Source organism: Mirounga leonina, unplaced genomic scaffold (assembly GCF_011800145.1).
Source record: "Mirounga leonina isolate KUSES-001 unplaced genomic scaffold, KU_Mleo_1.0 Mir_94, whole genome shotgun sequence".
In the NCBI taxonomy this organism is placed as follows: Eukaryota; Metazoa; Chordata; class Mammalia; order Carnivora; family Phocidae; genus Mirounga; species Mirounga leonina.
Window position 1 is genome coordinate 57,699,647 of NW_023270855.1, and position 27,368 is coordinate 57,727,014.

The following is a 27,368-nucleotide window of genomic DNA, read 5'->3' on the forward strand; positions in this document are numbered from 1 at the left end:
CATATGAACAGAAGGGTACGCAATTCAACTTGTCACAAAACACACAGAGGTATGCACACATCCATACACGCACACAGACCAGCACCCACTGCGCTCCACCTGAGGGCAGAGCCCAGGCCCTCCAAGCCCCAAACACGGAGGGACAGCCTGAGACAGGTCTGTGCCTCCCGAAGGGTCCCAGAGGGACTGAGCCTCGACTGCTCGCGGCTGTGACCGGCTCATTGACGCCTCCCTACTGACCCCTGCGCGCTTGTCTCCCTGATAAACCTTTTGCCCCCAATCTTTACATTGGGCCCAAACAGGTCACAACAGAGAGAACCCAGCCACCCTCTCTGCAAAAATGAAGAATGCCACTCACCCATTTTTCTAAAAAAAAAAAAAAAAGTTATTTTTTAATGTTGAAGCATAATGTACAGATTTTTAGATGACATTAATAAATGTTAAATTTTGTCTTAAATTCGAATAAGACTATTAGTATTCAGCTGGGAGAGGCAGGAAGGGCCCTTCCCTGGAGTCTGCAGAGGGGACGCCGCCCCGTGAACACCGACAGCTCAGACATCTGGCCCCCAGGACGCAGGAGCGCTGAGCCCCCCAGTCCGTGGTCATAGGTGATGCCGCCAGCATCCTGCTGTGGATCCCGCTCCGCCCCCCAGAAGGTGAGAGGAGAGACCCCTGCAGCTTCAACCCTGAGCCCGCAGTTCTTTGATGTGGCCGCCCACACAAAGGGTCCCTTTCTCAACTTGGGCCTTGGTCTCTCAACTCCAGCCCCATCCTGCGTCTTTACAGGTCACCTGGGAGCTCGGGGCACACACATCCCCGCACCCAGGCCCTGTTTCCCCCCTTCCTGCCCTGTCGCCAGTCCGGTCCCCCCGCCCAGCCCAGGGACACCCGCTCCCCGTCCACCCCTGCAATCTGCATCCCACACATTGACAGGTGCATCCCCACAGCACACCCCACCCCACCCCACCTCCTGGTTCGCTGCTCTAGCATCTGGGGGTGCTTCCTGGGGCCGCCTTAACCCTAACCCTCACAGTTCAGGAGCGCACAGTGTTGCAGGGCTGGTTCCTGCTGAGGGAGAACCTGTCCCAGGCTCCCCAGCTCACAGGGGGAGGTCACCGGTCATCTCGGCGTGCCTTGGCCTGTAGAAGCATCGGCCCATCTTCATAGGGTTTCTGCCTGCCTGCCTGGGTCCACATGTTGCCTTTTTATAAGGACAGCTGTCACCGCTTTAGGGCCCACCCTACTCACCTTAACTAAGTACCCTTGCGACCGCCCCATTTCCAAGTAATTTCTCGTCCTGACCTGCTGGGCGCTGGGATGTCAACATGTGAATCTGTGGGGGGCTGGGGGGGGGGAACACAATGCAACCCATGCCGTTTGCTTGGGGTTTGGTCTGGTTTCTCTCTGTGGATCTAGTCTCCTTCCTGTGGTGGCAAAGCGTCCCGCCCTCCCTCCCGTGTCCACGTGGGGTGTCCAGGCCGTGAGCCCTGGGGAGGCCCCTGCAGCTGGGCTTCTGCGAGGCCCTCCTGTTTCTCTTGCAGCATGTCTACCATTTTTTCGTTTGGGGCAAGTGATGCTGGTTTCTCATTTTCTGTACACTTCCCTTTTTCAAGTTAAAACAGTGGAGCATAAAAAAAGCTAACTGAAAGGAAAAGCATGAAGGAAACGCACTGTGGTGGCTCACAGTACACGAGGGCGATGCTGTGCGGGGCAGGGTCACAGGCAGGGGCAGCGTGGGGGCGGCGTGGGGCCAGGGCCACAGACTCGCATGCCCCAACAGCCCCGCAGAGGCCCCGTGATGCAGGAAGGACTATGGTATTTATTTCCAGGATACTCCTGTAACAAAACCCACTACGAAGTAACAGAGGCGGATGTGCGTGCGGTTCTCCTACCTGGGGCCACACCTGCTCAGTCCTGTGTGCAGCAGGGGACTCGGCCCCACGGTCAGTGCAGCGCACGCCTCTCGGTCGCAGAGGCTGGCTAGGGGGTGTTCAGGGACACCCGGGAGACCCACAGCTTGAGACCTGAGAGGACCCAGGCCCGGGCGCGTCCTCAGGAACCACGGCCACCTTTGGACACCACACGGCGCCCAGCATGAGCAGCCAAAGCAAGCAAGCGTGGGTGTGAGCAAAGAACAGGGCTGCCTGGTCGGGGCTTCTGGAGAGACCGGTGTCCCGCGCAGCAGTGTATGACGCAGAGGGTCCCTGTCCTACCCCGAGACAGCCAGCCGGGAGCCGAGAGGCAGCATTCGGGGCGCCTGGGGCGCCTGGCCAGCATGGGCTAGGAAACGACGAGGGCTCTTCCGGCCGGTCAGCTCACAGGCGTGCTGCCGAGATCCCCGCGGAACATTCCAGTCCTTCGTCTCAGAAGGAGCTACGAGAGCCGGAGGGAGGTGACGTGTCGTTTAGATTGCTCACTAAGGCACAGGTTTGTCACATCTTAACTTCTAGAAGGCCACTCTCAAGAAACCCAGTCTCCTGCTTCCTGCAGCTCGAGCGAGGGCTGCGTGGCCGCGGGCTCCGAGTGGCCGGCCCACCCACTCTGCCCGCTCCTGAGGCTTTCCCTGCGTCTGCAGAGGGGAGATACCAAAGGGGTCCCACCCCAGCCTTCAGATCCCCACGGCCCCCGTCCCCCACAAAGGGGTTCCGCCCCAGCCTTCAGATCTCGACAGGGGTCCCCTCGACGCTCCCACGGAGAGAGCCATTGTGGGCAGGAAGGCCAATGGCCCCACACAGAGCCCAGCGGGCAGACGGACAGATGCACAGGGGCTCAGATCATGGTGCCCAGGCGGCTCATCGGCCTCTGGCCGACCCCGCAGGGCCGTCCACAAGAGCCCTCTGGCTGCAGGTGGACAGGGACACAAAGGACAAGAACACGGAGGACCCAGCCAAGCCCCTCCGTCGCCCACGGGGACAGGAAGGAGGGGAGGAGAAGGGCTGAGGGTGACGCCTGGCAGAGTCCCTCTCCGTGCCATCAGCTCTGGAAGGCAGGTGGCCGGCCTGCTGCCCCTTCTCCCCGGGGAGGCCTGAGGGCGGCCCGAGACCTCCAGAGGAGGGGTATGCTATGCAGCATGGGAGCTGTCCTGCTGGGCAGCACAGGCTGGACGGTTTCTGGGTGGCGCTTGCGAGGACCTCACTGCCAAAGACAAGACGAACACAAGTGCGGGTCCCCGAGTGCTCGCAGGCTTCGCCGCCCTGGCCGGGGGAGGGGAGGGGGGCGGGCAGCGGGGCTAACCAGCCCCTCTACGGCCACTGGCTGCCGGCTGCCGGGTAGCTGGGCACAGTAGGGTACTCGGGCAGGGTATTTCCCGAGAAGTTGTTGTACTGAGCCTCTCGGGACGGTGGGTTCCGCCACGCGCCCGTGTTCCACTCGGTCTGCGCCTTCTGGAAGCTTCCGCCAGCCCCCCGATAGATCCTGTGCACCTGCAGGGCAGAGGATGGGAAGGCAGAGGAGAGAGAACCCAAACTGAGCCTGTGTGTGGCGACAAGAGACCTGCTTGTGTTTAAAGCAAGCCGTCTTGGGTGAATGACAGAAGTCACAGAAACATCTTGGCAGACACGTTAGAAAATGCACCAAAGCCGACATGGCGGACTCAGAGGGCCCCACCCTGATCTACGACCACGGTCCCCCCGCTGCTGACGTGCGTGGCCACCAGCACTGCTTTCCGCCCCAGCTCTGGGGCCGGGCTCTCGGGCCACCCACCGGACACTAGCATCCCATACGTGGCCCAGTCTCCTAGGAAGACGCCCCCAGGAAGGACTGACTCCCCACTGCACCTCGGGGAACATGGGGCAGTGCTAGAAATGCTAGAAGTTCTGGAAAACTCAGCAAGTGAAAAATGGCATTTTAACTGGACGCTCTTGATGACCAGTGAAGCTGAATGCTTTCCCCGTTTCTCACAGGGATCTTTCTTCTCCTGCATGACTATTAAATATCTGTCTCTCCGACCCCTCTCAGTGGGAGTAGGGGGTATGCAAGAGAAAGCTCGCACGGCGGGCCTGAGACTTCCCTCCCCAGAGGGCGGCTCGCATGGCTGGCTCTCAGCGGTGTCTGGAACCGACTCCGGGCTCCCACCACCCTCGCTGCCGGGGGGCTCGGGTCCCTGAACCGTCTGTGCAGACACAAGGTTCGGGCTGAGCGCCTGCTCCCCTCCCAGAGTCTGGGGTCCCGACCCAAGCCGGGCAGAGGGGCCCGCGAGACCGACCCCCGCAGAACCGGGCACTGGGTCTCTGCCAGCCCCCTGGAGACCACACCTCACACACGCGGTCCCATCTCTTTTGGGGGGAGCTAAGCGCGTCCTGTGGGACACCCCGGGAGAGGACTCTGGAAGCTCGCGCCTGGTGTCCCTGCCCCCGCCCCCCACGCCTCTGCCCTGAGCTCATTTGGCTTCCTATCCTCTCTGTATAAACCACGGCCATGGGGTCAACCATCTGCTGAGCCCTGGGGGTCCTAACGGCACATCCCCACGCCTGGGCCTGGTCCCAGGGATGGACACAGGGGTCCTCCCACTGTTTAGGAAAAACACACTCTATTTGAGTCCACAAATCTTTCCTCTCTAGCCCTATAAGCATTTTCAGTTAGTATTTGCTTTCTAATTTAGAATGTTTGCTGAACAGAAGTCCCCGATTGGAAACAGTCAGCTCCTGTGTGGGCTTGATCCCGGAACCGTGTTTAGATTCATTCACAGTGTGTCTCCTTTGTGGTTTCTGCAGTCCCCCCGCCCCCGCCCCCGACTGTCCACACAGCTGAAAGCCTTTGGGGTGCACATATGGGGGGCGTGGAACAATGCTCCTGTCTTCCCACACAGCCGGGTGCAGGGGGAGAAAGCCTACTAAGCCGGAAAACGGGCTTTCAAAGCTAGAATCTTGTGGCAAAGGGCTAAAGAGATCCAATCACAGCCCACCACACAGCCCGTGCTGGGGCCCAGTGCTGGAGTGACGCCCCGTCCCTCTGCTTTCCCGTGGGGACTCCACGCACATCCACAGGCTCTGACCAACACCTGAGGGCTGCAGGCCTGGTGTCCACCCGCGGGAGAGCCCACGGCTGCCCACCAGCTTCTGCAGAACGAGCGTTCTGCTGCAATCTCCAAGCACCCGGGGCCGTACTGCCCACGAGAACTTTCCGTGATGGTGGAGATGGCCCACCAGCCCCACGCAGCCAGCAAATACTTGAGATGACGTGGGTGTAGCGGATGCCCCTGGGTTTTCAGTTTTACTGAATTTTACTTAATGTGAATTTAACTGTACGGGGCGGCAAGTGTCTAGTGGGGCCAAATCGGGCAGCGTGGAGCACACCCGGGGCCACACACGTGCTGGGGCCTGTGGCGGGTGGTGCCCAAAGGCGGGTGTGGTCATCAGCCGCCCACACCATGCTGCTTCCCCAAGCCTGCCTGAGTAGAGGTCAGCTCGTTCTGGGACATTAAGTCTCTCGCTCCTAAAACAGGGATGAGATGAGCCCCCAGAACTCGGGGACTCAGGTGACGGGATGCATGGGAAGATGCTGGCAGTCCCAGGACCCAGGGGCCTTACCTTTATGATCGCGATGGCCATCATGGCAGCTGACATGGAGAACATGATGGCTGGAAGCAGCATGACCACAGCAGCTCCAACCCTGGTCTGGAAAAACCCGATTGCCGCCAGCCAACCACTGCAAGGGGCAAGAGAGAGCATGGGTGCCAGCACGTCGACCAAACAAGGGCCCAGCATCCTCTATATGTAAAGAGCACCAACAAATCAACAACAAAAAAATAAACGCTTAGCAGGGAAATGGGCAATTGGTACGAGGACTTGCAGGGGCCAGTGAACACACGAAACGATGCTCAAACCCAGCAACGAGGAAAACATGTAAGAACGGGGTCTCTGCGTTCCCCTGCCATGCAGGCGAGTGTGGTGTGTGCAAGGGGCTGAGGAGAGGAACCCTGCCCTGGTGGGAGCATGTCCCTCTGCGGGGACAGCGGCAGTTATCTACAAAAAGCCCTACGTGCTCGGGGCACCTGGGTGGCTCAGATGGTTAGACGTCTGCCTTCGGCTCAGGTCATGATCCTGGGGTGCTGGAATCGAGCCCCGCATCGGGCTCCCTGCTCCGCCGGAGGCCTGCTTCTCCCTTTCCCACTTCCCCTGCTTGTGTTCCTGCTCTCACTCTCTCTCTCTGTCAAATAAATAAATAAAATCTTAAAAAAAAAAAAAAAAAAGCCCTACGTGCTCATTTCCTGCACCCAGCTCTCCTCCTCCTAAGAATTCATGCCCCAGAATTCCTTGTCTTCGTGAAAACCCAGGAGCATCCTCAGTGTTCACCAGCTGCAAAGAACACAGATGTCCGGGGTACCAAAGCCACTCAACGGCATGCCGAGCAGGTGTTGAGGAAGCGAGAGGGGAAAAGAGTTAAAGAGGAGTCAGCACAGCAAGACCCCACGGGACCTGCTCTGTCCTGTACACGTGTGGACGAACACCCACACTTGCCTCTTGGGGTGAGAGATGGGAAATAAGTGTATTTTGGGATTTTATTTTTCTGAACAGGTAATAAAAATACACAGCTCGACCTCCAGGGACTTAGAAGAATGTACAGTAACTAGGAAGTTAGCACTAGTTCGCTATTATTAACTAACCCACGTGCTTTATTCAGGCGTCCCGGCTGTCCTGCGGGCGTCCCTCTGTTCCAGGAGCCCGCCACGCGGCCACATCCACGGACCAGCCAGCCAGGCCCCCATTCACCCGGGCTGTTCCAGCCCCCACGGCCACATACACACTGCCACCCAGAGCCCCGCAGGAGCGTCAACCCCGAGAAGCAGAAGGGTGCGTCCAGCCGCCCCCATGGGAGCCCTGCCACGCCCCACGCCGGAGCCGCGACGCACCTACGGCCGCCCAGTTCACACGAGGCCAAGCCCTGTGTCTCTGGAGGCTGCCTGCGCTTGCATGCGAGCGTCTGTTCCCGCCTTGGGTAGCAGGGCAAGTACTGGGGTGCACTCAGCACGCATGGGTTTCCTGTAAGCATCTTCCAGAGACCATGCCACGCTCCGAACGGAAGAGAAGCTGAGTGTCCTCCCCACCCAAGTGCCTACGTGGGGACGGCCGAGGAGCCCTGGGCCGCAGCCTCATACTGTGCTGGGCGCTGGGGACGGACCGCCGCCTGATCCCACTCAGCCTGGGGGGGCTGGGAAAGCCACTGGGGGGCCTCAACTGAGTCAGGGAGTCGGTGTGAGGTACAGCCAGACAGCCGGAGGGCCCAGGCGGGTGCTGGGTGGTCGGAGGCGCCCAGGAGGGCAGAAGCCCTGGCTGTGTGTGTGGGGGGGTGTCACTTTGGGGACTAGTGTCCTCCCAACAGGTCTGGGGCACTGGGGAGGGGCCAGGCGGGCGGAGGCCCCAGCCTGAGCTCTGTGGCCTCTGGGGAAGTAAAGGCACGCACGGGCAGGATGCGGGACACGGAGCCTGCTCCACAGCACCCACCTCCCCGCAGGACCAGGGCGAGAAACATCTCAGGTACGACCCTGGGCGACAGCGCTCGGGCTCTGGCCCCCGCCAGCTACACCGGGGTGAGCGACGGAGGCTGCTGCACACCATCTGCACCAGGAAGAGGCCAAGGCGTCCGCGGCGGGGAGCAGGGAGGATGCAGGGAGGCGAGGAGATGGAGGGCGGGGCTCAGGGAGGGGATGAGGGGCGCCAGGAGCTCCCCCAGAGCTGCTCAGGCCGGAGCTCATGGGGCTGGAACCAGGGAGAGGACAACAGGGCGTGTGAAAAGACGGAGTGGAGATGCGAGATCCGGGGAGTCTGGCAACTGGTCAGGCCAGCGGCCGCGTCCCCAAACAGCCCCGCGGCTAGCGCACACATGACGTGCGGAGACACGTGTCACAGCCAAGGTGCTAACAGGAGCGCCTCGCGCAGACCCCCCGGGCCCATGGGCACGGACGGGAGCGCACGGCGCGTCCCCCAGACCCCCCCAGCCCATCGGCATGGATGGAAGCACAGCGCGTCCCCCACGCACCGGAGCGTCCCTCGGCCGCGGACAGGAGTGAGGCGCCCATACACGCGGCCCTGGGGACGGACCCCGGGCCCACGACGCTCAGGGAGGGAACCGGACACAGAAGGCCACACGGGGTGTGAGTCCACGTGGGTGACACGCACAGAACGGGCTCATCCGCAGACAGGAAGGGGGCTCGGGGGGCGGGGGGCGGGGGAGAAGGTGGGGAGTGACCGTTGATGGGGGCGGGGACGCTCAGGGAGGAACCCGGACACGGAAGGCGACGCGGGATGTGAGTCCACGTGGGTGACACGTCCAGAGCAGGCTCATCCGCGGACGGGAAGGGGGCTCGTGGGGGCCATGGGCTGGGAGGGGGAGGAATGGTGAGTGACGGCTGATGGGCGCAAGGTACTTTGGGGTTGACAGAACATTCTTGAACTAAATAGAAACGATGGTTGCAAAACCTTGTGGATGCACTAAAACCACGGAGCTGTTCACCGTTAAGAGCGAATTTCTGGTCTGTGCCGTGTAGCTCGCTAAAGCCATTATTCTAAAAACCACACGGCAGGGAAATGCAGGACGTTGAAGGCTCCCTCTCCGATAAATCACCTAGAAAGAAAGGAGGGGCGCAAAGACTGGGGAGAGCCTGAGAGAGAAACGGACCCGCAGAAGCGTGCACACCCCATCGGGACATTCTGCCAACGCAAAATGTAGTTCAACGCCACGTGGAATCCTGGACGGGACGTTCATGGAAACGCGGGGGCTCAAAGGACAGCCAGCCACCAGGACAGCAGCGCCACGGCCGCACTGACCTCCGGGGGCGGCAAAGTCATCAGATGCCGACGGGTGTGACCACCGCACTCGGTCCTGTCTCTGCACCTTCCTGAAAACCCCAAAGTGGCCCGACATGAAAACCCTACTACGGGGCGCCTGGCTGGCTCAGTCACTCCCCGTCTCCAGGTACACAGCACCGGGTGTCCCTCCTACCGTCTCCCCGCTGTGGGGGGAGGTCGGCACCCTCACCCCGGCCTCACCCCAGGGCTCAGCCCAGGCCCCAGAGCCTCCTGCTCTCTGCCCCTCCCTCCGAGGTCCTGCCCTGGAGGCTCCAGGAGCAGTGTGAGGGTTGGGGGCCGGAGAGTCAGGACGAGGGGTGGAAGCAGCTCAGGGGTCCCCTCTGCCCCAAGGAGCACTGCAACCGAACTGGGCACGCTCCAAGTAAACGAATCTATGGGGGACACACATGCCTGGAGCGTGAACCAGAGACCCCACAGGAAACGGGGTGTCAGAGCATACGACTCTCCTGTACCAGCACCTCTTCTTCCAGCTTCCTCTGCTCCTCTGGGGAGAGCCTTTCTTGACCTCTGCCAGGAGATGGCCAAGAGAATGCAGCCGCCGCCCCCCGAGGGGATCGTCCACAGGCTGCACGTCATGAGCGTCATCGTAAACCCACCCACAAGACACATCCGCTTAGAAATAAATAAATAGATCATAATTTAAAGACTTTCTCTTTCTAATTTTTTAAACTTTCAAGCAGGCTCCACGCCCCACGTGGGGCTGGAACTCACAACCTTGAGAGTTAAGAGCCGCACGCTCCACCGACTGAGCTGGCCAGGCGCCCCTAAAAAGCCCACTTAAAAAGCCACAATTTAGGGCGCCTGGGTGGCTCAGTTGGTTAAGCGACTGCCTTCGGCTCGGGTCATGATCCTGGAGTCCCGGGATCGAGTCCCGCATCGGGCTCCCTGCTCGGCAGGGAGTCTGCTTCTCCCTCTGACCCTCCTCCCTCTCGTGCTCTCTGTCTCTCATTCTCTCTCTCGCAAATAAATAAATAAAATCTTAAAAAAAAAAAAAAAAAGCCACAATTTAAGCGAGAGGGGAGCGTGAAGGAATCCAGGGTGGTTTCTCAGGCGTGAAGAGTAGTGTGGTCTCACGCACTCGGGCGCCCCGGGAGCATGCCCTCTGAGGATGAGCCTGACGCCCCAGGGAAACAGTACCGGTGGCTGCTGGGCGCAGAGACCGGCCGGGCCGCAGCTGCAGCCCACCCGCCCCCTGGCGGTGGGCCACGAGCCTGCCGCCCACCAAGGGCCAGCAGGGCGGGAAGACCCTGGGCTGGGCTTCCAAAGGGAATGTGGTTGGCAGGCCGGCTCCTCGGGGTCCCCACTCCCTGCACCGAGCCTTGGGGAGGCCAAGGGGCTCGGGACCAGTGGGGCCTCCCCGGACCCTCATCCAGTGGCCCCGCCCCACCTGTGCGGGCCAGTACCTAGCGAAAGAACGAGAGCGATGACAAGCTTTTTACGAGAGCAGACGGGGCTACAGCCCCGACCGCAGGTGCTGTGTTCTCCTCCTCCTGATTTTTCAGGAGAGAAAAACCTTTCAGAGCAGCTCTTTGCCCAAGCTCACCAGCTGGTTGGTCACCTGTCCCCTGCCCTGCTTGGCCAGCATTCCAGCAAGAAGGAAAACTCCTGAAGTCCCCTTTCTGCAAGCCGACCCCCGAAGAAGGTGCACACCACCCCTGTCCAGTGTGGAAACCAGGGTGGGGTGGCACTGAGCAGAAAAGAGCTCGCATGGCAGGCCTAAGACTTCCCTCCCCAGAGGGCGGCTCACATGGCTGGCTCTCAGCGGTGTCTGGAACCGACTCCAGGCTCCCACCACCCTCGCTGCCGGGGGGCTCGGGTCCCTGAACCGTCTGTGCAGACACGAGGTTCGGGCTGAGCGCCTGCTCCCCTCCCGGAGTCTGGGGTCCCGACCCAAGCCGGGCAGAGGGGCCCGCGAGACCGACCCCCGCAGAGAACCGGGCGCTGGGTCTCTGCCGGTCCCCTGGAGACCACACCTCACACACACGGTCCTGTCTCGTTTGGGGGGAGCTAAGCGCGTCCTGTGGGACACCCCAGGAGAGGACTCTGGAAGGTTTTGCCTGGTGTCCCCGCCCCCGCCCCCCACGCCTCTGCCCTGAGCTCATTTGGCTTCCTCTTCTCTCTGTATAAACCACGGCCGTGGGGTCGACCGTCTGCTGAGCCTGGGGGTCCTCCCGGCACATCCCCGCGCCTGGGGCCCCAAAACAGCCCTTCACTGGCCCTCCAGACCCAGATTTGGGAGGGCAACAGCCAAGAAGAAACCCGAAACCGAGGGTCCACACAGACCTCATCTGCTCACCGAGCAGGAAGGAAGCAACAGGGGAAGGCTGTGCTGAAAACAATCCCAGGGGAGAGCAGAAGGTGACTCGTAAACTTTGAAAAGGGGACGGAAAACACAGAAAAGAACAGACAACAGGAAGGAGCCGAGGGGCACGCTCAGGATGTCACGAACACCCTAAGGGATGGCAAACGAGAGGCTGCACAGGGCACACCTGAGCAGAGACAGGACTCCAGAGCACGGACAAGGCCGAGCACACGCACGCGCAGCCTCACATGTCGCCCACAGGATACTCGACACCAAAGACACCACCCACTGACAGCCAGCAGCCCGACAGGCACCCACATTCTCGTCCTGGGACCTGGGACGTGTCCCCAGAGGGGACCCTGTCACGGCCCCGAGGAGGGGGTGACCCTGGGTTCCTGGGGGGCCCGGCGTCCTCACGAAGTCCTCAGGAGAGGGAGGCAGAGGATGGGAGTCCCAGAGATGGGCACACCCCACACTGCTGGGGGTGAGGATGGGGGGGGCCGCGGGCCAGGAAGAGGCCGGAGCCGGGTCTCCCGGGGGGGACCAGCCCTGCCCGCGCTGGGGTTTGGTTCCATGAGGCCCACTTCAGACTCCTGACCCCAAAAGTGTGAAGTAACTATTTAAATCACTAAGCTTATTGTAATCTGTGACAGCAACCACAGGACTAGGTATAAAACCTTAAAAGCAAACAGAAAACCTGCTCTCCCTCGGTGGCAGTGTCCCAGGAGACCATCCCGGGGAGGCCCTTGTGCTGTCCGCTGAGCTGCTCCTCCCAGACACCCCCCAGGCCCACTTCCCAGCCTTCCTGAGTGCGTCCTGGGCAGGAACCTCAGGGGCAGGCCCCGGGTGCGCGTGGGCAGCAGACTCCAGACCCAGCCCCGTGGGTGCCGCCCCGAGAGCTCACGCACGAGGGCACACGCGCCTTCTCTTACGCCCTGGGAGACTCGGGCTCTGCTGTCCCACAGTGAACGCGCGTCACACCCCTGCACTGCAGCCCGGGCTCCCAGGGGCCTGGCTCACCATGCACCCCATCCCGTGAAGCCGATCGCCTGGATGACTGTCAAGACAAACTGGGCTGCAAAGACGAAGAAGAACGCCATGAAGTTGAAGGAGCTGTCGGCTCTAGAGAGAGAGAGAGAACAGCTGTCACGGCAGCCCGCGTGCGGCAGGGCCAGCGGGGACGGGGCTGCCGCCCTCCCCAGAGGCGCCAACCCGAACGCGCCATCCCACGCTGCTCAGCCTGGGCTCGGACTCTACGGGGCCACCACACGGCTTCTCTGGGAAACACTGCGCCAACAGCTTCCTGGCTGCAAAGGGGTCTGAGAGATCTCAGTGCGAGCGACGACGCTCATGTGGGTGCTGGAGGTTAACCCGGGGGAAGGCGTGTCGCAGATTTAAGGGGCTCTGCATGCTCCCCGGAGGACGGGGGGCAGCCGCCAAGGGGCCGCGGCGCAGGCCACGACGGGGCCTGCAGGACCCTGAGGGCAGTGGGAGGAGGCAGAGCGCTCACAGGCCGTCAGCAGGCCCCGCGCGTTCCTGAACGAGGCAGCCGGAGCCAGCCCAGAACCTGGAGGAACGGCCTGTCTAGTTCCAGCACACACGTGGGTTTCTAGGTCTTGTCTCCAAGGAGGGCCTCAGGGACACTGTCTGATGGACTCTGAGAGCCCGGGATTCGGGAACCATCTAGAGGCAAACACTGCAGCTCCCGAGTAACAGGGGGCCCGCTGGGGGCGAGTGTCCACAGACAGGAGCATCCCGCGGCCGTGAGCAGGAGCGAGGCACCCACGTGCACGGCCCCGGGGACGGACATCGAGCCCACGACGCTCAGGGAGGGAGCCAGACACAGAAGGCCACACGGGGTGTGAGCCCATGTGGGTGACATGTCCAGAACAGGCTCATCCACGGACAGGAAGGGGGCCCGTGGGGGCCGGGGCTGGGGGTGACAGCTGACGGGGACGGGGTTGCCTTGGGGGTGATGGAATGTTCTGGAACTACACAGAAGTGATGGTTCCACAACCCCTTGAAGACACCAGAAACGCTGCTACGAGTAGGTGAGCGGACAGATGAGTTAGTTACTAAAAGACAGAACAGGCCCTCGTTGGCCGTAGTCTGCAGCCCCTGGATATGAGCTGTCCCCAAACCCAACAGAACGGTTCTGGGCACGTGCGCAAGACGCCAGGCCGGCGAGGGCGCAGGCCCCGAGCGTGCGGTCAGGCGTCTGGCTCCTGCCGGTGCTGAACACCAGACACTCCCCGAGGCCCCCTCAGAGATGCAGCCCGCCCCACGCCCCAACTTACCGGAAGGCCTTGTACACAGGCCGGAACCAGCACACGTAGCCACAGGGGGAGAAGAGCAGCAGCCAGACCAAGGCCAGGCCGACGTTGGCCCCCGAGCCACCACCGATCCACCAGGCCAGGCAGGCGATAAGGTTGACCCCCAGGGTGGCACAGTAGACTGGAGAGGGGGGCGAGGAGGGTGAGCGGGGACGGAGGGCGGCAGGCCAGGACCCCTCCCACCCGCCAGGCTCTGGTCAGCATGGGAGTCACGGAGCCAGAGGAGGACTCGGGACATCACTGTATTAGAAAGGCGAGGTTCAGCCCAAAATTCGGGCAAACTTTGTGGTGCGGGCTGTCCCGGGCCGGGGTCTGAGTGGTGCACAGGGAGGTCCCGCCCCCGCCCCAGGGCTCACACAGCCACAGCCGGTAGATTCTCTTCACCAGAAGCTGGTGCTCGATGGGGATCTCGTCGGAGATGTTCTGGTAGAAACAGGGCTTCAGGGGGATAAACTTGGGCAGCGGCGGGAAGTTGTTCTCCTTTTCTGCAAGGACAGAAAACACCAGGGAACGAAACCAGGCGGGGAGCCTCAGTGACAGCCCCAAACACGTCCCCGTCCCTGTCCTCAACCTGCGCACATGTCCCCTCAAGCAGCAGAGGGGACCTTGTCACGGCTCCCGAGGAGGGGGTGACCCTGGGCTCCCAGGGGGCCCGGCGTCCTCAGGAGGCCCTCACGAGGGGGAGGCAGAGGGTGGGAGTCCCGGAGATGGGCGGACCCCGCGCTGCTGGCGGTGAGGACGGAGGGGGGGCCGCGGGCCAGGAAGAGGCCGGAGCCGGGTCTCCCGGGGGCCCTGGGGGGACCAGCCCTGCCCGCGCCGGGGTTTTAGGACTTCTGACTTCACAACTTGAAATGGTAAATGTGGTTTTTTTTTTTTTTTTTTTAAGATTTTATTTATTTATTTGAAAGAGAGAGAGCATGAGCAGGGAGAGGGAGATGGGGGAGGGGGAGAAGAACAGAGAGAAGCAGGCTTCCCACTGAGCAGACGCGGGGCTCGATCCCAGGACCCCGGGATCATGACCTGAGTGGAAGGCAGACACTTCACCGACTGAGCCACCCAGGCGCCCCAGAAAAAAGTGGTTTAAATCACTCCGCCGTGGTCATTCCTGAGCAGCCAGAAAAGACATGCAGACTCGGTGGCAGAGCCAAATACCGTTAACACCTGACTCCAGAGAAGATTCTGGCACTCTGAATGCATGAGCTTCCTGGGGCAGCTCTGACAAATGACCACCAGCCAGGAGGTTCCAACCACAGGACTTTATTCTCCCCGGTCCCGGAGCGCAGAAGTCTGAGGTCGAGGTGGGGCAGGGCCACGCTCCCTTGGAGGCTCCAGGGGACAGTCCCTCCTGGCTCTCCCAGCTCGTGGGGGCTCCAGGCGTCCCTCGGCATGCAGCCCCATCACCCCATGCCTGCCTCGGTGGCCACGCGGCCACCTCCCCTGTGCGTCTTCATGAGAACACCCGTCGTTGGATTATGGCTACCCTCCTTCAGCGTGAGCTCCTCTTTACTAACATACACGCAACGATTCTGCTTCGCAATAAAACCCTACTTCACAGGTACAGGGGTGAGGATCAAACACGTCTTTTGGGGACAGGACTTAGCCTGCAGCACAGTATGGTCAGTGATACCCCTCAGCCTTTCAACATCACCCCTATGGCAGGACACGTCTCCTGAGCACCTCGGAGGACCAGACTGTGAACAAAAGACGGGGGGGGGGCTGCCCTCCTGGCCAGGGGGAGACCAACAATAATCACAATGAACGAGCAAGTGTGGCATGCTGGAAAATGCTGCGTCCGTGTTGGAAGGGGGCACCAGGGATGTGTGTGCTGGGGGGTTGCTTAGCTGTGCTCTAAGAGGAGGGCAGGGGCGCCCGGGGGGGCTCAGTCGGTTAAGCATCTGACCCTTGATCTCAGCTCGGCTCTTGATCTCACGGTCGTGAGTTCAAGCCCTGCACTGGGCTCCATGCCGCGTGTGAAGCTTGCTTAAAAAGAGTCGTCAGGGGGCGCCTGGGTGGCTCAGATGGTTAAGCGTCTGCCTTCGGCTCGGGTCATGATCCCAGGGTCCTGGGATCGAGTCCCATGTTGGGCTACCCCTGCTCAGCGGGGAGCCTGCATCTCCCTCTCCCTCTGCCTGCCTCTCTGCGTACTTGTTCTGTCAGATAAATAAATAAAATCTTTAAAAAAAATAAAAAATAAAAATAAATAAATAAACACTCCAGAAAACAAAAGAAACAGGCCAGTGCGTTCTGGCCTCAGTCTGAGTGCCAGCTGATCGAGAGGCAGTGGGGAGATCAGGGCCGAGGGGTGGACAGGTGGAGTCAGACCACACCTTACTGGCCACGGAGAGGCCACAGGCATTCACCACGTGACACAGGAAGCCACAGCGTGTCCCAAGCCCGAGCAGAGAGGGGAGTCGATCCCACTCTGAGCTTGCCGGCTCCAAGCCCCTGCGATCAGATGTGGGAGGAGGGCCTCCCCGGCAAGGACTCACAGGCTCCATGCCACGGTCTCCGGTCACTACCCTTCAAGGCTCCTGTCGAGGCCCCAAGAGGACCCCACCTGGCCCGCGGCCCCCTGCCCCCCCTCCTCCCAACGTCTGACCCCCACCCCTCCTGCAGCTCACAGCAAGAACGGGGCGATGCTTCCAGCGGTCAGGCTGCCAGCACACTGTGACACGGAGGTGGGAACCCCACCCCCAAGTCACACACCCTCTGAAACCCTGCTTCTCGGCAGGTAAGAAGCCCCGGGGCAACATCCTGTGCACACTTAGAACTTGGGCACCCAGAGCCCCACCCCACCCTCCACCTGAGTACAGGGGCAGATGCTGGGACGGCAGGGGTGGAGAGGCGTGGGGCGACCGTGTGCGGACGGTGTGCGCTCCTGGCGCCTCACCGTGGCCTTGGGGCCCCAGGGCCGCCCTCACTTTACCTGCACGCTCCATCCCTCCTTCCGAGCAGGACAAGGTGGGCACACCGTGAGAGAGTGAGAGTGTCATCTGACGCATGTAGGTATGACCCCAGACGCCCGCACCTCACACGTTACGTTGACGTCCATGACCAAGTGGGCCCCAAGGCAGAAAGCCCGGCCAGGCTGACAAGTGCCAGGGAAACGGGAATCTCTCTCTCGTCCGGCTCAGAGCGAGGAAGTGACCCCAGCACCCTCCATGCAAGGAGGAGAATGGTGTGTGCCCCCCCAGGGGGGGCATTAGGGTGGGTCTGGCCACTAGGGGACACTTCCCAGAGGATCCCCTGCTGCAGGGCCTCTGGGGGACACTCACCAGACATTTCCGCTGTGACAACTGGGCGGGGCAGAAGCCTACGGCCACCTGGAGGGGAAACAGCCATAGTCAGGAGGTCCCCGAGGCCGTCGGGGGACCCCGACCCCAGCTGCGCGCCCAACAGCAACCGCAGCTAGAGACCTCACCTTCAGAGCCCCCCGGGCCGCGTCTGTGCTGGAAGGAGAGGGGTCGGGCTGCTGCCCCAAACACACCTGGCCGGAACCAAAACGTTTCTGGGACCCCGTGGGCCCACCCCGCCTCCTCGTCCCGCCTCCTCGTCCCCAACCCCCCCAAACTTCCTCTTTATCCATGAACAGCTGCACGCACCTCCTCAGGGCCACTGAGAACGGGGTTCGCGCTCACTGCTGTGGAACATTACACAAGTCACACAGCCTCTCTGGTCTGCACTTCTGTCCCTGCGAGGCTGACAGAGCTGACAACCTCGCCACAACCCAAGTGGGGCAGCTGGGGACGCACCTGGCACCCGGTGCCCTTCCTACATGGAACCAGGTGAGCTGGCGTCACGGAGGAGCCCCGGAGAGCAGGCTGCGGGGACTTTGCCAGCTCCCTCGGGGCCCTGTGCTGGGCACTGCCATCTCCAGGACATAAGCCGGGCTCATGTGGCCATGACCGCCTCACTGGGATGGGAACCCATGGACGACTTCCTCACCCAGTCTATGTAACGAGGTTCCAGCGACACTAGCTCCCAGGGTCCACGCCCCCTCCCCAGGAGACCCTCTCTGGCCCGGCCCAGTCCTCTGTGCCCACACGCCTGGTGGGCTCACAGCCACCCCACTGCCCGTCCACGGCACTGGCCTGTGGGCAGACCCCCTCCCCCGCCCTGTGCCTAGGGCTCAAGGGGAGGCTCAGAGCAGGGATGAACTGGGCCCCACAGTGGCCCCATGATCCAAAAATGCACCTTTGCCAGACAAACCCACATTGGTTCTAGCGCTGACGGCTCTGCGGCTGATCCCCCCGCCCCGCCCTCCATGAAGAACGGGAAATGAGACGACAACCGAAGAAGCCTTTCGGGGAGCTGATTCCAGGCTGACAGGTGTGCCCCCGTGTAAATACCCACTGGCCAGCCACACCCTTCCAGACCCAGGACACAGGCAGGGAGGCGCCCGGAAGGGGGGCACTCTTCCCCCACTTGGCTCAGAAGCTCCCCTTCCCGTGCACAAACCCCAAACCTTGGCAGAAGTGGTCACCCAACCCAGGTGCCCTCGGCCACCATGGTCCCCTGCCACTGTCAACAGACGCCAACCTGGTTTGGGGCTGTTTATTTTCACAAACAGAGCCGTCTCCTGACACCCGGGACGGAGGGGATTCTATCCCGGCAGACCCTCGGGCTTGGGGCAAAAGGTGGCTGGGTGGAGAAGTCCGAGTGCCCAGCCCCCCGCCCAGGCTGGACCCCACGAAGCTCAAGCCCAGGGAAAAGCTCAGTCGGGGCAGAAACGCGTCCCCACACACCAGCGGGAACAGCGTGGGGTCCGGCCTCGGGGTGGAGACACGCGTCGTCCTTAACCCTGACCCGCAGGGTCACGGCCGCCTGGGCGACAGTGAGAGAGGCGGAGGCCTGCCGGGGGTGCCTGAGGGGAGGCTGAGCCGCTGGCGGCAGGGCAAGCTCCAGAGGCAGCGGGCACGGCCGCCTACGAGCCAGGGTCCAGCCGGCGGCACTGGGCCTCCAGGACCCCACGGAACACCTGGAAGCGGTGGTTGAGATCAGGCCGGGCGTGGATGCGGAAGCGGGTACCCAGGGCGCCGTCGGGTGAGGGCGCCCCATAGAAGACACGCTGCACGCGGGAGTGCACCAAGGCCATGGCACACATGGCACAGGGCTCGCGGGTGATGTAGAGGTCGTAGCCAGTGCACACGTAGGGCAGGCTGTCCGCACACACGTCCCCGTCCTCGTCCAGCTTGCGCACAGAGCCCACGCGGACGCCCAGGGGGGTGAGGGCTGGGGCGAAGGAGCAGGCAGGGTAGGGGCCGAGGTGATAGGCGCCCCGGCCCTGGCCCTGGGCCACCAGGTCAATGCACACCATGGTGGCGTGCAGCAGGGGGCTGGCCGTGTTGCTGCAGTCGTGGCCGGTGGCCAGCACGCGGCCGGAGGACGGGTCCACCACCACAGCCCCCACTGCCCTCAGGCCCCGCGCCGCCGCCTGCCGCGCGGCCCACACAGCCCGCTCCATGTGGCCCTGCATCGCCGTCTGCTCCTGCGCGGAGAACAGCCGCCCGGCCAAGGCGCGAGTCACCTGCCTATCCTCGTGGAAGGACGTGGGCCAGTGGGCGCGCGCCTCCTCGAATTGGCCCCTGGTCAGGGGCGGCCGGGCTGGCACCGGCACCAGGAAGGGCTGCCCCAGGCCCCGGGGGTCCACGGCCGGCTGCGGGAGGAGCTCAGCGAGCGATCTGGCACCTGCGGCCGGCCCCGCCAGGCACAGCAGCAGCTCCAGTGCGTGCGGTCGGCGGGCATCGCGGCTGGGCCGCACCCTCTTGAGGTGAGGCTGGGCGCGCAGCGGGTGGACGGCCGACACCTCCCGGAGGAGGCGTGACGTCTGGCGCTTGTCGAGGATGGGTGCGGCGTAGGCCAGCACCAGCTCCACGTCTTCGGACTGCTGCTCGGACAGGACCGGGAGGGCTTGCCACGGCTCGGGCTCTCGCTCGGGGCTCCGGGTCTTCTCATCCCCACGCTGCTCCATGAGGCCCGGGGCGGGGTCCTTCCGCGGCACGGCTCCGACTGTGGGAGACAGAGATCGGAGCAGAGCATCATCCGTCAGGTGCAGAAGGCCCGGGTGAGCCGGAGGAGTCCGTCCCAGGTCCCAGGAGCGTGCGGCATCTGAAGGCTCGTCCGAGAGCTCGGCCCGCAGAGAACGCATCACCGGCCATGCTCGCGCTCAGATCCTGCCAACTCTTGGTTTGCAGAACTTAAACCGTCACTGACAACTTTGTCCCCCGTGACACGTGCCACCGTGAACAGGCACACCGGGTCTCGGAGACTCAGTGAGAAAAAGCACGAACGGTCTCGTCAACTGTCTTCATGTTGGCCGCGTGCTCAGGTGACAACACTAATTTCACCTGTTTCTTTGTGCACTTTTTGGGACGGTGGCTTCTAGAATGTTTCACGTTATGTCCGTACCTCGCATTGTGTCCCTGTCGGTCAGGACCGGCTCGGATAACGTCAGACCTCAATTACTGGTCATCTCGACGTGACTCTGGAGAATCCTTGTTGCCACCGTGTGCCCACACCACACGGCCTGCTGGCGTCCTGCAGTGGACCGCCCCCCTCCCCGCCCCTCCCCGTGGACTGGGAAAGGCTGCAATTGTCTGACAACTGTGGGCTTCTACCTTTCACGACGCGCCTCCCAGCACGCTCCTCTGCTGCACAGAACCGCGGGCATTCATCAGCCAGGCCCGCTGGAGGACACGGGACATCCTCGCCCACCGCGCTATGTCCTGAGCTCACGCTACAGTCTGGTTAAGCACGCAGAACCAGGGGTGCTGGTGGCAGCCACGAGGACTGGAAGGTGTAGAGGGCCCCCGGTGCCAGGCAGGGCCCACCGGAGGGTCCACGGTGCCGACTCTGAATCTGCTCCCAGCACACACCATGCCCAGGACCCCACAGCCCGCATGGGCCGCAGAAGCTCCCAGTCTCCATGGCAAAATACACGTCTCACTTGCTCCTCCAAAAGTACAACTCTGTCCAATGAAAACAAAACAGGTGACAAGTAAAGGAGCCTGCCACTGGGACACTGCTGGCCGGGGTGCCGGCTCCTAGGTGGGGTGGGTAAAAACCCCAGCAGTCACTGTCCAGCCAGCAGCTGCTCCACTCCACGCCCAGCCACACGCCCAGGAGCACAGAGAACACACGTCCACAAAGAAGCCTGCACACGCCTGCTCACGGCAGAGCGTCCACCAGCAGCCAGAAGGTGCGCTCACGGCCCGAGTGTCCTTCGATGGATGAACAGATACACACACGGTCCCCCACACGCAAGCATGTTACTCGGCCATGAACAGGAGCAAGGCGCCCACGCACACTGCCCCGGGGACGGACCCCGAGCCCACGATGCTCAGGGAGGGAACCAGACACAGAAGCCACACGGGGTGTGAGTCCACGTGGGTGACACGTCCGGAACAGGCTCATCCATGGATGGAAAGGGGGCTCGTGGGGGCCGGGGGAAGGGGGACTGGATGTGACTACTAATGGGGATGGGGCTTTTTTGGGGGGCGGGTGGAATGTTATGGAATAAGACTGTGATGACAGTTCCACAACCCCACAAATGTCCTAAAAACCACAGATCTGTCCGTTTTAAATGGGTGAACTGCCCCTCAGTGAAGCTGCTAAAAAAAGCAGGGAGAAGTAAGGACGTGGGGAGGGGTAAGGACACGGGGCAGTTGCCAGGTCAGCAGCCTCCAAAGAAGGCCCAATGCCTCCAATGACAGCTGCTGGTACCGTAGCCGCCACGTGTCCTCCCAATGACCCAGGAGGGAGCTTGGGGAACTGGCCCCTTTCTGCAAGACAAGATGCGGCTCTGTGAGCCGGAAGGACGTGCCTGGAGCCACAAGGCAGGGAAGGCGACTCAGGACCTGACCAGGCAGTCATTCAACCGCTCTCAGACTGCCTCCTGAGCCCACTGCACAGATACGGAAGACAGCTTCCGCAGACGGGGTCCCGCCTGAGCTCCCAGGCCCAGCGTCCGGAGGGGAGAGCCAGCCCGGGGGCAAACGGCGTCCACAGACCAGTGTTCTGTTTCAACACGCCAGGGATGTGGAGTGGGCCGGGGGCCGCGGGGCACCTGGGCTCCTCTCTTGTCCGCTGCTCCGGATCGAGCCCCAGCCTCCGGCACCTGGCCGCCTCCGCACTGCCCGCACACACCCTCGGCTGTTCTTGCCAGCCCGGTCCCGTCCCTGGCACCCCCGGGGCAGACACAGCCTGCTCAGAACAGCCCGTTCACCCGCGCTGTCGCAGCGCCTGTCTCTGGCCCCGGAGTCCTGGGCCGGGAGCCCACAGGGTCTGGGGGGCCAGAGACACAGGACCCTAACACAAGTCCCCTGGGCAGCTTAGGGCCCCCCGCGGCCCCCTCCGCGATCGGGGTACTCCGGGCGCTGGGAGCAAGCCGGAAATGGCACCGATTCAGGCAGTGCAATCGCCCCGCAAGGCAACACCCCGTAAACTCACTCAGGCCCGTCTCACCAGGGGACTCGGCAGGCAGGCCAGAACCTGGGTGGGACCCCACGCTCAGCGGCCCCCTCCGAGAAGTGGGGACCCAACACCGTCACGCAGGGCAGTCTGGGCCAGGAAGGGACGCAGGCCCCACGGGGCCCCACACGAGGCCCCCGGCCCGGCGACGCCCTTGCGGGGCGGCCGGCGTCCCGGAGGGCTCCTCGGAGGCAGCGACTCGCAGCGCGCCCTGGAAGGCAGGCGGCCCTGAGCAGCACCGCCAGCGCCGGAGTCCCGGGCCGCCCGCAGCGCGCCGGGGGCTGGTTCCAGGGCGCTGCCCTCTGAGCCCCTGACGAGCCCCCCCTGCTTATACGGACTTGGCCTACGGCGGGGCGTCCTGCCACGCGCCCTTCCGTGCACGAAAGTTCCAGAACGTCGGGCATGCGGGGTGCGGGAGGGAACCCTTCTGCCCGGAGCCACGGCAAGAGAAGACCCCGAGCACTCACACCGCCGGTAAGCGCCGGGAGGGGCTCACGTCCACCGACGTGGAAGACGCCTGCGGGGCGGGACGCCGGTAAACGCGCGGCCCGGAGGCAGGGGGCTGGCCGCGATGCCCCCAAGCGCGCGCGCGGGGGGAGGGGCCGAGCGGAGCAGCTGGACGCACGGGGCCTCCAGCCCCGGCCGCAGGGGCGCGCGCACGCGCACAAGGCCTACGGGCGCGGGCAGCGGCGGCCCGCGCGCACGCGCACGCGCGCACGCGCCGATGCCCCCGGCGTCCCCCGCCAGCCGAGATACGACCCCCCGCCCGTCGCCACCCCGGCTCGCCGTCCGTGGGAGCCCGGGTCGCGAGCGCCGAGCCCCCGGGGCCCCGCGCTTACCTGACGAACCGCAAGCGAGCGCAGCGCCTCGCGAGTCTTAGCAACCGACCGCCTGCCCCGCCTCCGCGCGCGCCGCGGGGCACGACGGGAGCGTAGTTCTAGGGGCGGGGTCGGCGGGGAACAGGGGCGGGGCCGGAACTACAATCCCCACAAGGCTGCGCGCCGGGCCACGGAGTGCCGCCCGTCTCCCGACCGGCCGGAGCGCCGGGAGCGCCGAGTCGAGGGTTCGAGGTCCGGGGAAGAGGACCCTGGGGGCTGTTGGGGAAATCCGGCTAGAGAGACGGAGGCAGAAGCGTACGCGACACCCTGCAGCGCTCCCCGAGCCCAGTTTGCTGCTGCCGCGCGGCTCCAGAGGGGCCGCCCGCCGAGACCTGCGTGGTCAGGTTCTCATAGTGGTCTAGGACTGGGCGACTCCTGGCCTCAGTTTTCCCATCTGTACAGTAGGCGAAGGTCCCGGGACCTCTTGACTCTTTAAGGCAAAACATGCTAATTTTATGAGCAACTCCAGGGATTCATTCTGGTCAAACAGATTTATTAACCCAAGGATTCTCTACATTGGGCCACGTTTGGGGACATTTGTGGTGGTTGTGACCCGGGGGCGGGGGAGGGTGCACTTGGCATCAAATGGCGTCAAAACCTGGAGGCCAGGGATGTCGTTCAACACCCTGCGGTGCACAGGACACAACCAACCCCAAGCGTACACAGCGCAAAGGTTGGAAGATCCCGGTTTGACCCCACTGCTGAGTAAGGAGGAAAATTCAGATCTAAAAGGGCCCGGAGGGGCGCCTGGGTGGCTCAGTCGTTAAGCGTCTGCCTTCAGCTCAGGTCATGATCCCGGGGTCCTGGGATCGAGCCCCGCATCGGGCTCCCTGCTCCGCGGGAAGCCTGCTTCTCCCTCTCCCACTCCCCCTGCTTGTGTTCCCTCTCTCGCTGTGTCTCTGTCAAATAAATAAAAATAAAATCTTTAAATAAATAAATAAATAAATAAAAGGGACCTGAAGGGGGAAATTCCATGTTTCCATTGTCTCCCTGTTTCCTTCCTGCAGGAACCAAGGAATTCCCCCTGAAGATCTGTCAAAAGTCTATCCTGGGAGGGGGCGGCTGGAGGGGAGAACCCTCCTCCCCGGGGTTCCTGCTGCCCCCAGGCTCCTCAACCCTGCAGGGCCCTAAGAATCCATCCCGGTGGATTTCCTTCCTTTGCAAAGCGTCGCCTCAAGTCCCCATTTATTCCCGGGAAAACAACACTCCAGGAAACAATTTTGCTTGCCCCTGGTCACCTTCCTTTTTCTCTTCCAAATAAAGTCAGATTAAAGTGTGCTTTTGTTTTCTTCTTTACACATCTCTCCAGCCCTGGGTGTGCCACTCAAGCTAGCCTAGAGCGCCTGTTTTGCTGATTATTTTTTTTAAATTCCAAGGTGTTTGATTGGCATGTTGTTAAAAGCAAAGACTCAATTTTCTTCATGTAAAAAAAAAAAAATCTCTTCAACGTATTTTTCTGCCTATTTTTTTAAAGATTTTATTTATATTTATTTATATTTATTTATAGATAAAGGGTGGGAATTCAAGTATCAACGGGTGAATGAATAAACAAAACATGGTCCATCCAGACACTGGAATATGATTCAGCCTTAAAAAGGAAGGGATCCTGACCCCTGCTACAACGAGGATGGACCTTAAAGACACTGTGTTCAGTGAAATAAGCCAAACACAGAAGGACAAACACTATGATTCTACTCGTATGAGTCCCAGATAGTCAGACTCATAGAGAACGAAAGCAGATGTTGGGAACCAGCGGGGAGGGGGGAGGGAGAGTGACTGCGAATGGGTATGGAATTTCTTTCTGGGGTGATAAACATGTTCCATGACTAGATGGAGTTGATGGTTATGCAATAGTGTGCGTGTGCTCTCTATGCCTCTCAAGGGTACTCTCTAAAACAGTTAATTTTATGTTATGTGAAATTTGCCTCAAAAACATTTTTAAAGACATACAGGAAGAAAAGATGTTTGGGGCACCCGGTGGCTCAGTCAGTGAAGTGTCTGCGTTTGGCTTGGGTCATGATCTCAGGGTCCTGGGATTGAGCTCTGAATCGGGCTCCCTGCTTAACCGGGGGGGGGGGGGGGGGGTTTCTCTCCTCCCTCTCCCTCTGTCGCTCCCCCTGCTTGTCCTCTCTCTCTCTCTCTCAAATAAATAAATAAAATCTTTAAAAAAAAGAAAAGAAAAGAAGATCTTTGCTTCCCTGTGTCCTGTGTGCCACCTCCATCTCCTTGCAGGCCAGGAATGGACCAGTTCTCTGAAATCCTCTCTCTGCAACCTTCAGAGGTTGGCTGGCCCCCAGCCCACCTGTCTGCTGTGTGAGCGCCCCCCCCAACCCAGGGGACCCTGCTGTCAGGCTGTCCATGCAGACACTGGGCCTATAAAATGCATCCCTGCATCCACACAAAGAACTCCACTCTGGGCAGGAAACCCAAAGGAGACCTCCCCCACCCCAAATCTTCCTAACAGAAGTCAAGCACAGAGTGCATCCAAAGGGCAACGCTGAGTCCAGGAGGGGAAAGGCAGTGTGGTCCAGTGAGCAGAGCCAGGCGGCCTACAGTGGCCCAGAGCTGGAAGCCCCCCACATGCAGGGGACTGTAAGTGTTGTGCTTTGCCTGCTAGGCACCTAACTCCTCTTCTGCACAGGGCAACCCACCTTTTTTGTCCATACAGTTCCCGGGACTGCTCTGCCGCCTCAGCCCCATCAGTCAGAGCATTTCCCTCCCCCTGGGCTCGGCGATTGGTTCAGAAATGGAGTTGGGACTCAACGGGACCAATGAGAGTCAGCCTTGGGATTTTGTTTGAAATGCAAGCGGAGTTCTTCTCATTGTGCTGTAGGGTTAAAGCCTGGAGCTTCCAGAAGTAATTTTTACTACCCAATAGTGGAGCTTGTCTGAGAATTAAGCCCCAACAGAAGAGAACAGATCCCAAGGGGAAAGAGAGGTCCATGCCTTGGTGACATTGTTTGAGCGCCTGGATCTAGCCCTGCCTGAATCAGGAGCCCTTGGGCTTTCCTGCAATTTGTCTTGTTTGGTGTGGTTTTTATGACTTAAGCTAATTTGAGTTATGATTTCAGTCCTTTATAAACCACGAGCTTCAGTCAATAGGGTCCCTTCTGTTTTGACATTGCTTGTCATGTAGCGCCTTTCACAAGTCACGTGATCCTCAAAACTCACGGTGACAGGCAAGTCGTGCCCAGAACCAACAGGTTGGGAAAACCTGGGAATTGGTTCCCCAACTGTAAGCTGAGTGGCAGCAGAAAGTGCCCCCGAGTGTCAGAAGCCTGGGTCGGCTGCTGACGGGCGGGAGGGCCATAAGCTCTTCCATACAGCCACAAAGCAGTCAGCAGATGAGTCTGGAGAGGGGACGGGCGTCCCCACAAGCCTGCCCCTCTCTCCACGGGGCCGGGGCGAAAATCAACGTTCCTCACGCCAAGTTGTGCGGCTTTTGTTGATCTGGCTCATCATCCTGTTGATGTCTGAGGATGCTCTGGACGTTGGTGTGCGCCAGGTGCTTCCCACTCTGTGGGGATCCTCAGACCAGGCTCTTCCTGGAAACGCAGGGGGGAGGGGTGGAGAGCATTTCCTTCAATGCCCAGGGAAGGCCGATGAAAGCCACTGGAGATCCGCAAGGAGGGAAAGTTGCCGCGTCCTGCTTCCTGAAGATTATAGGACACTTTGCTGCCCCCAGCAGGTCTCTCTGCTCGTCAGCCAGACCGCAGGGGCGCTCCTTGCCCCTCTGACGCTCACGCACCCACACAGCTGATCACAGGCCGACCATCTGCCACTTCCCCCGCAGCCAGAAAACACTGGCTTCTGAAAAACAAACTGAACTGTCCTAAAGTTCTGAAACCCAACCTCTTTGCTCACATCTCTTTAACCCTTACTTGGCACAGAATTATAGAACCCACCTGGTTCTCTGCTTTCCCAGGCCCCAGAGCTGAGACTAACAACAACAATTAGTCACCATTAATATTTACAGAGTGCTTGTTTCAAAGCACTTGACATCATCTCCTTTGTCCTCACGGCAATCCTACACAGCAGGGCGGCAAGTAGCCTCGTTTTAAAGATGAGAAAACATTGCATCCACCGTCCTTTGGATCATTTGACGCTTATGATTAGGTTTATGCGTGTGCCTTCCCCACTCACACCCCAAGGCAGGGTTTGCTTGCAGCTTGCATCGAGGTGCCCTGTCCAGACAGGGCCTGAGTTCCACGACCTTGAATGACCTCTTCACGATTCATGGGGCTGGAAATGCACCCCAGGGGGCACAGAGTTCCAATGGACCTCGCCGAAAGCCCAGCCATGTGGGACTGGGGTGTCGGGAGAAGCCCCATTTCGGGTAGTCCTTATTCTGTCCCAGCCTACCCTTTTGTTTGATTGTCTTCCAGCACTTGTTACTACCTGGCGATATCTTACTTATCTAGAATGTCTGCTCCAGGGCGCCTGGGTGGCTCAGATGGTTAAGCATCTGCCTTCGGCTCAGGTCATGATCTCAGGGTCCTGGGATCGAGTCCTGCATCGGGCTTCCTGCTCCTTGGGAGCCTGCTTCTCCCTCTGCCTCTCTCTCTCTCATGAATAAATA

General features: G+C 61.3%; 2 protein-coding genes across 4 annotated transcripts; both read right to left on the reverse strand.

Annotated features, from left to right (window-relative positions):
- Window positions 1-371: 371 nt before the first annotated feature.
- On the reverse strand, window positions 372-22,836 carry SCAMP4 (secretory carrier membrane protein 4). Its single transcript, XM_034996509.1, has 7 exons — window positions 22,751-22,836; window positions 16,718-16,765; window positions 13,799-13,927; window positions 13,407-13,563; window positions 12,130-12,231; window positions 5,529-5,646; window positions 372-3,422 (listed from the first exon to the last, which is right to left on the reverse strand). The coding sequence occupies exons 2-7, from the start codon at window positions 16,722-16,724 to the stop codon at window positions 3,243-3,245; spliced, it is 693 nt and encodes a 230-aa protein (XP_034852400.1). The 5' UTR covers window positions 16,725-16,765; window positions 22,751-22,836; the 3' UTR covers window positions 372-3,242.
- Window positions 17,982-22,811, reverse strand: ADAT3 (adenosine deaminase tRNA specific 3). 3 transcript variants are annotated; one of them, XM_034996506.1, is made up of 2 exons: window positions 22,751-22,811; window positions 17,982-20,410 (listed from the first exon to the last, which is right to left on the reverse strand). In XM_034996506.1, the coding sequence occupies exon 2, from the start codon at window positions 19,588-19,590 to the stop codon at window positions 18,367-18,369; it is 1,224 nt and encodes a 407-aa protein (XP_034852397.1). In that variant the 5' UTR covers window positions 19,591-20,410; window positions 22,751-22,811; the 3' UTR covers window positions 17,982-18,366. The 3 variants fall into 3 exon arrangements, with proteins under 3 accessions (XP_034852397.1, XP_034852398.1, XP_034852399.1); XM_034996507.1 differs by lacking the exon at window positions 22,751-22,811 and adding an exon at window positions 22,379-22,531; XM_034996508.1 differs by lacking the exon at window positions 22,751-22,811 and having other exon boundaries at window positions 17,982-19,451; window positions 20,060-22,372.
- Window positions 22,837-27,368: the final 4,532 nt, after the last annotated feature.

Coding starts and splice junctions, on each gene's coding strand:
- SCAMP4 (XM_034996509.1), bottom strand. Junction 12,232..13,406: donor CCTGTGTACAAGGCCTTCCG/GTAAGTTGGGGC, acceptor CTCTCTCTCTAG/AGCCGACAGCTCCTTCAACT. Junction 3,423..5,528: donor TGGCCATCGCGATCATAAAG/GTAAGGCCCCTG, acceptor TCTGCCCTGCAG/GTGCACAGGATCTATCGGGG.
- ADAT3 (XM_034996506.1), bottom strand. CDS start 19,590: ATGCGTTCTCTGCGGGCCGAGCTCTCGGACGAGCCTTCAGATGCCGCA.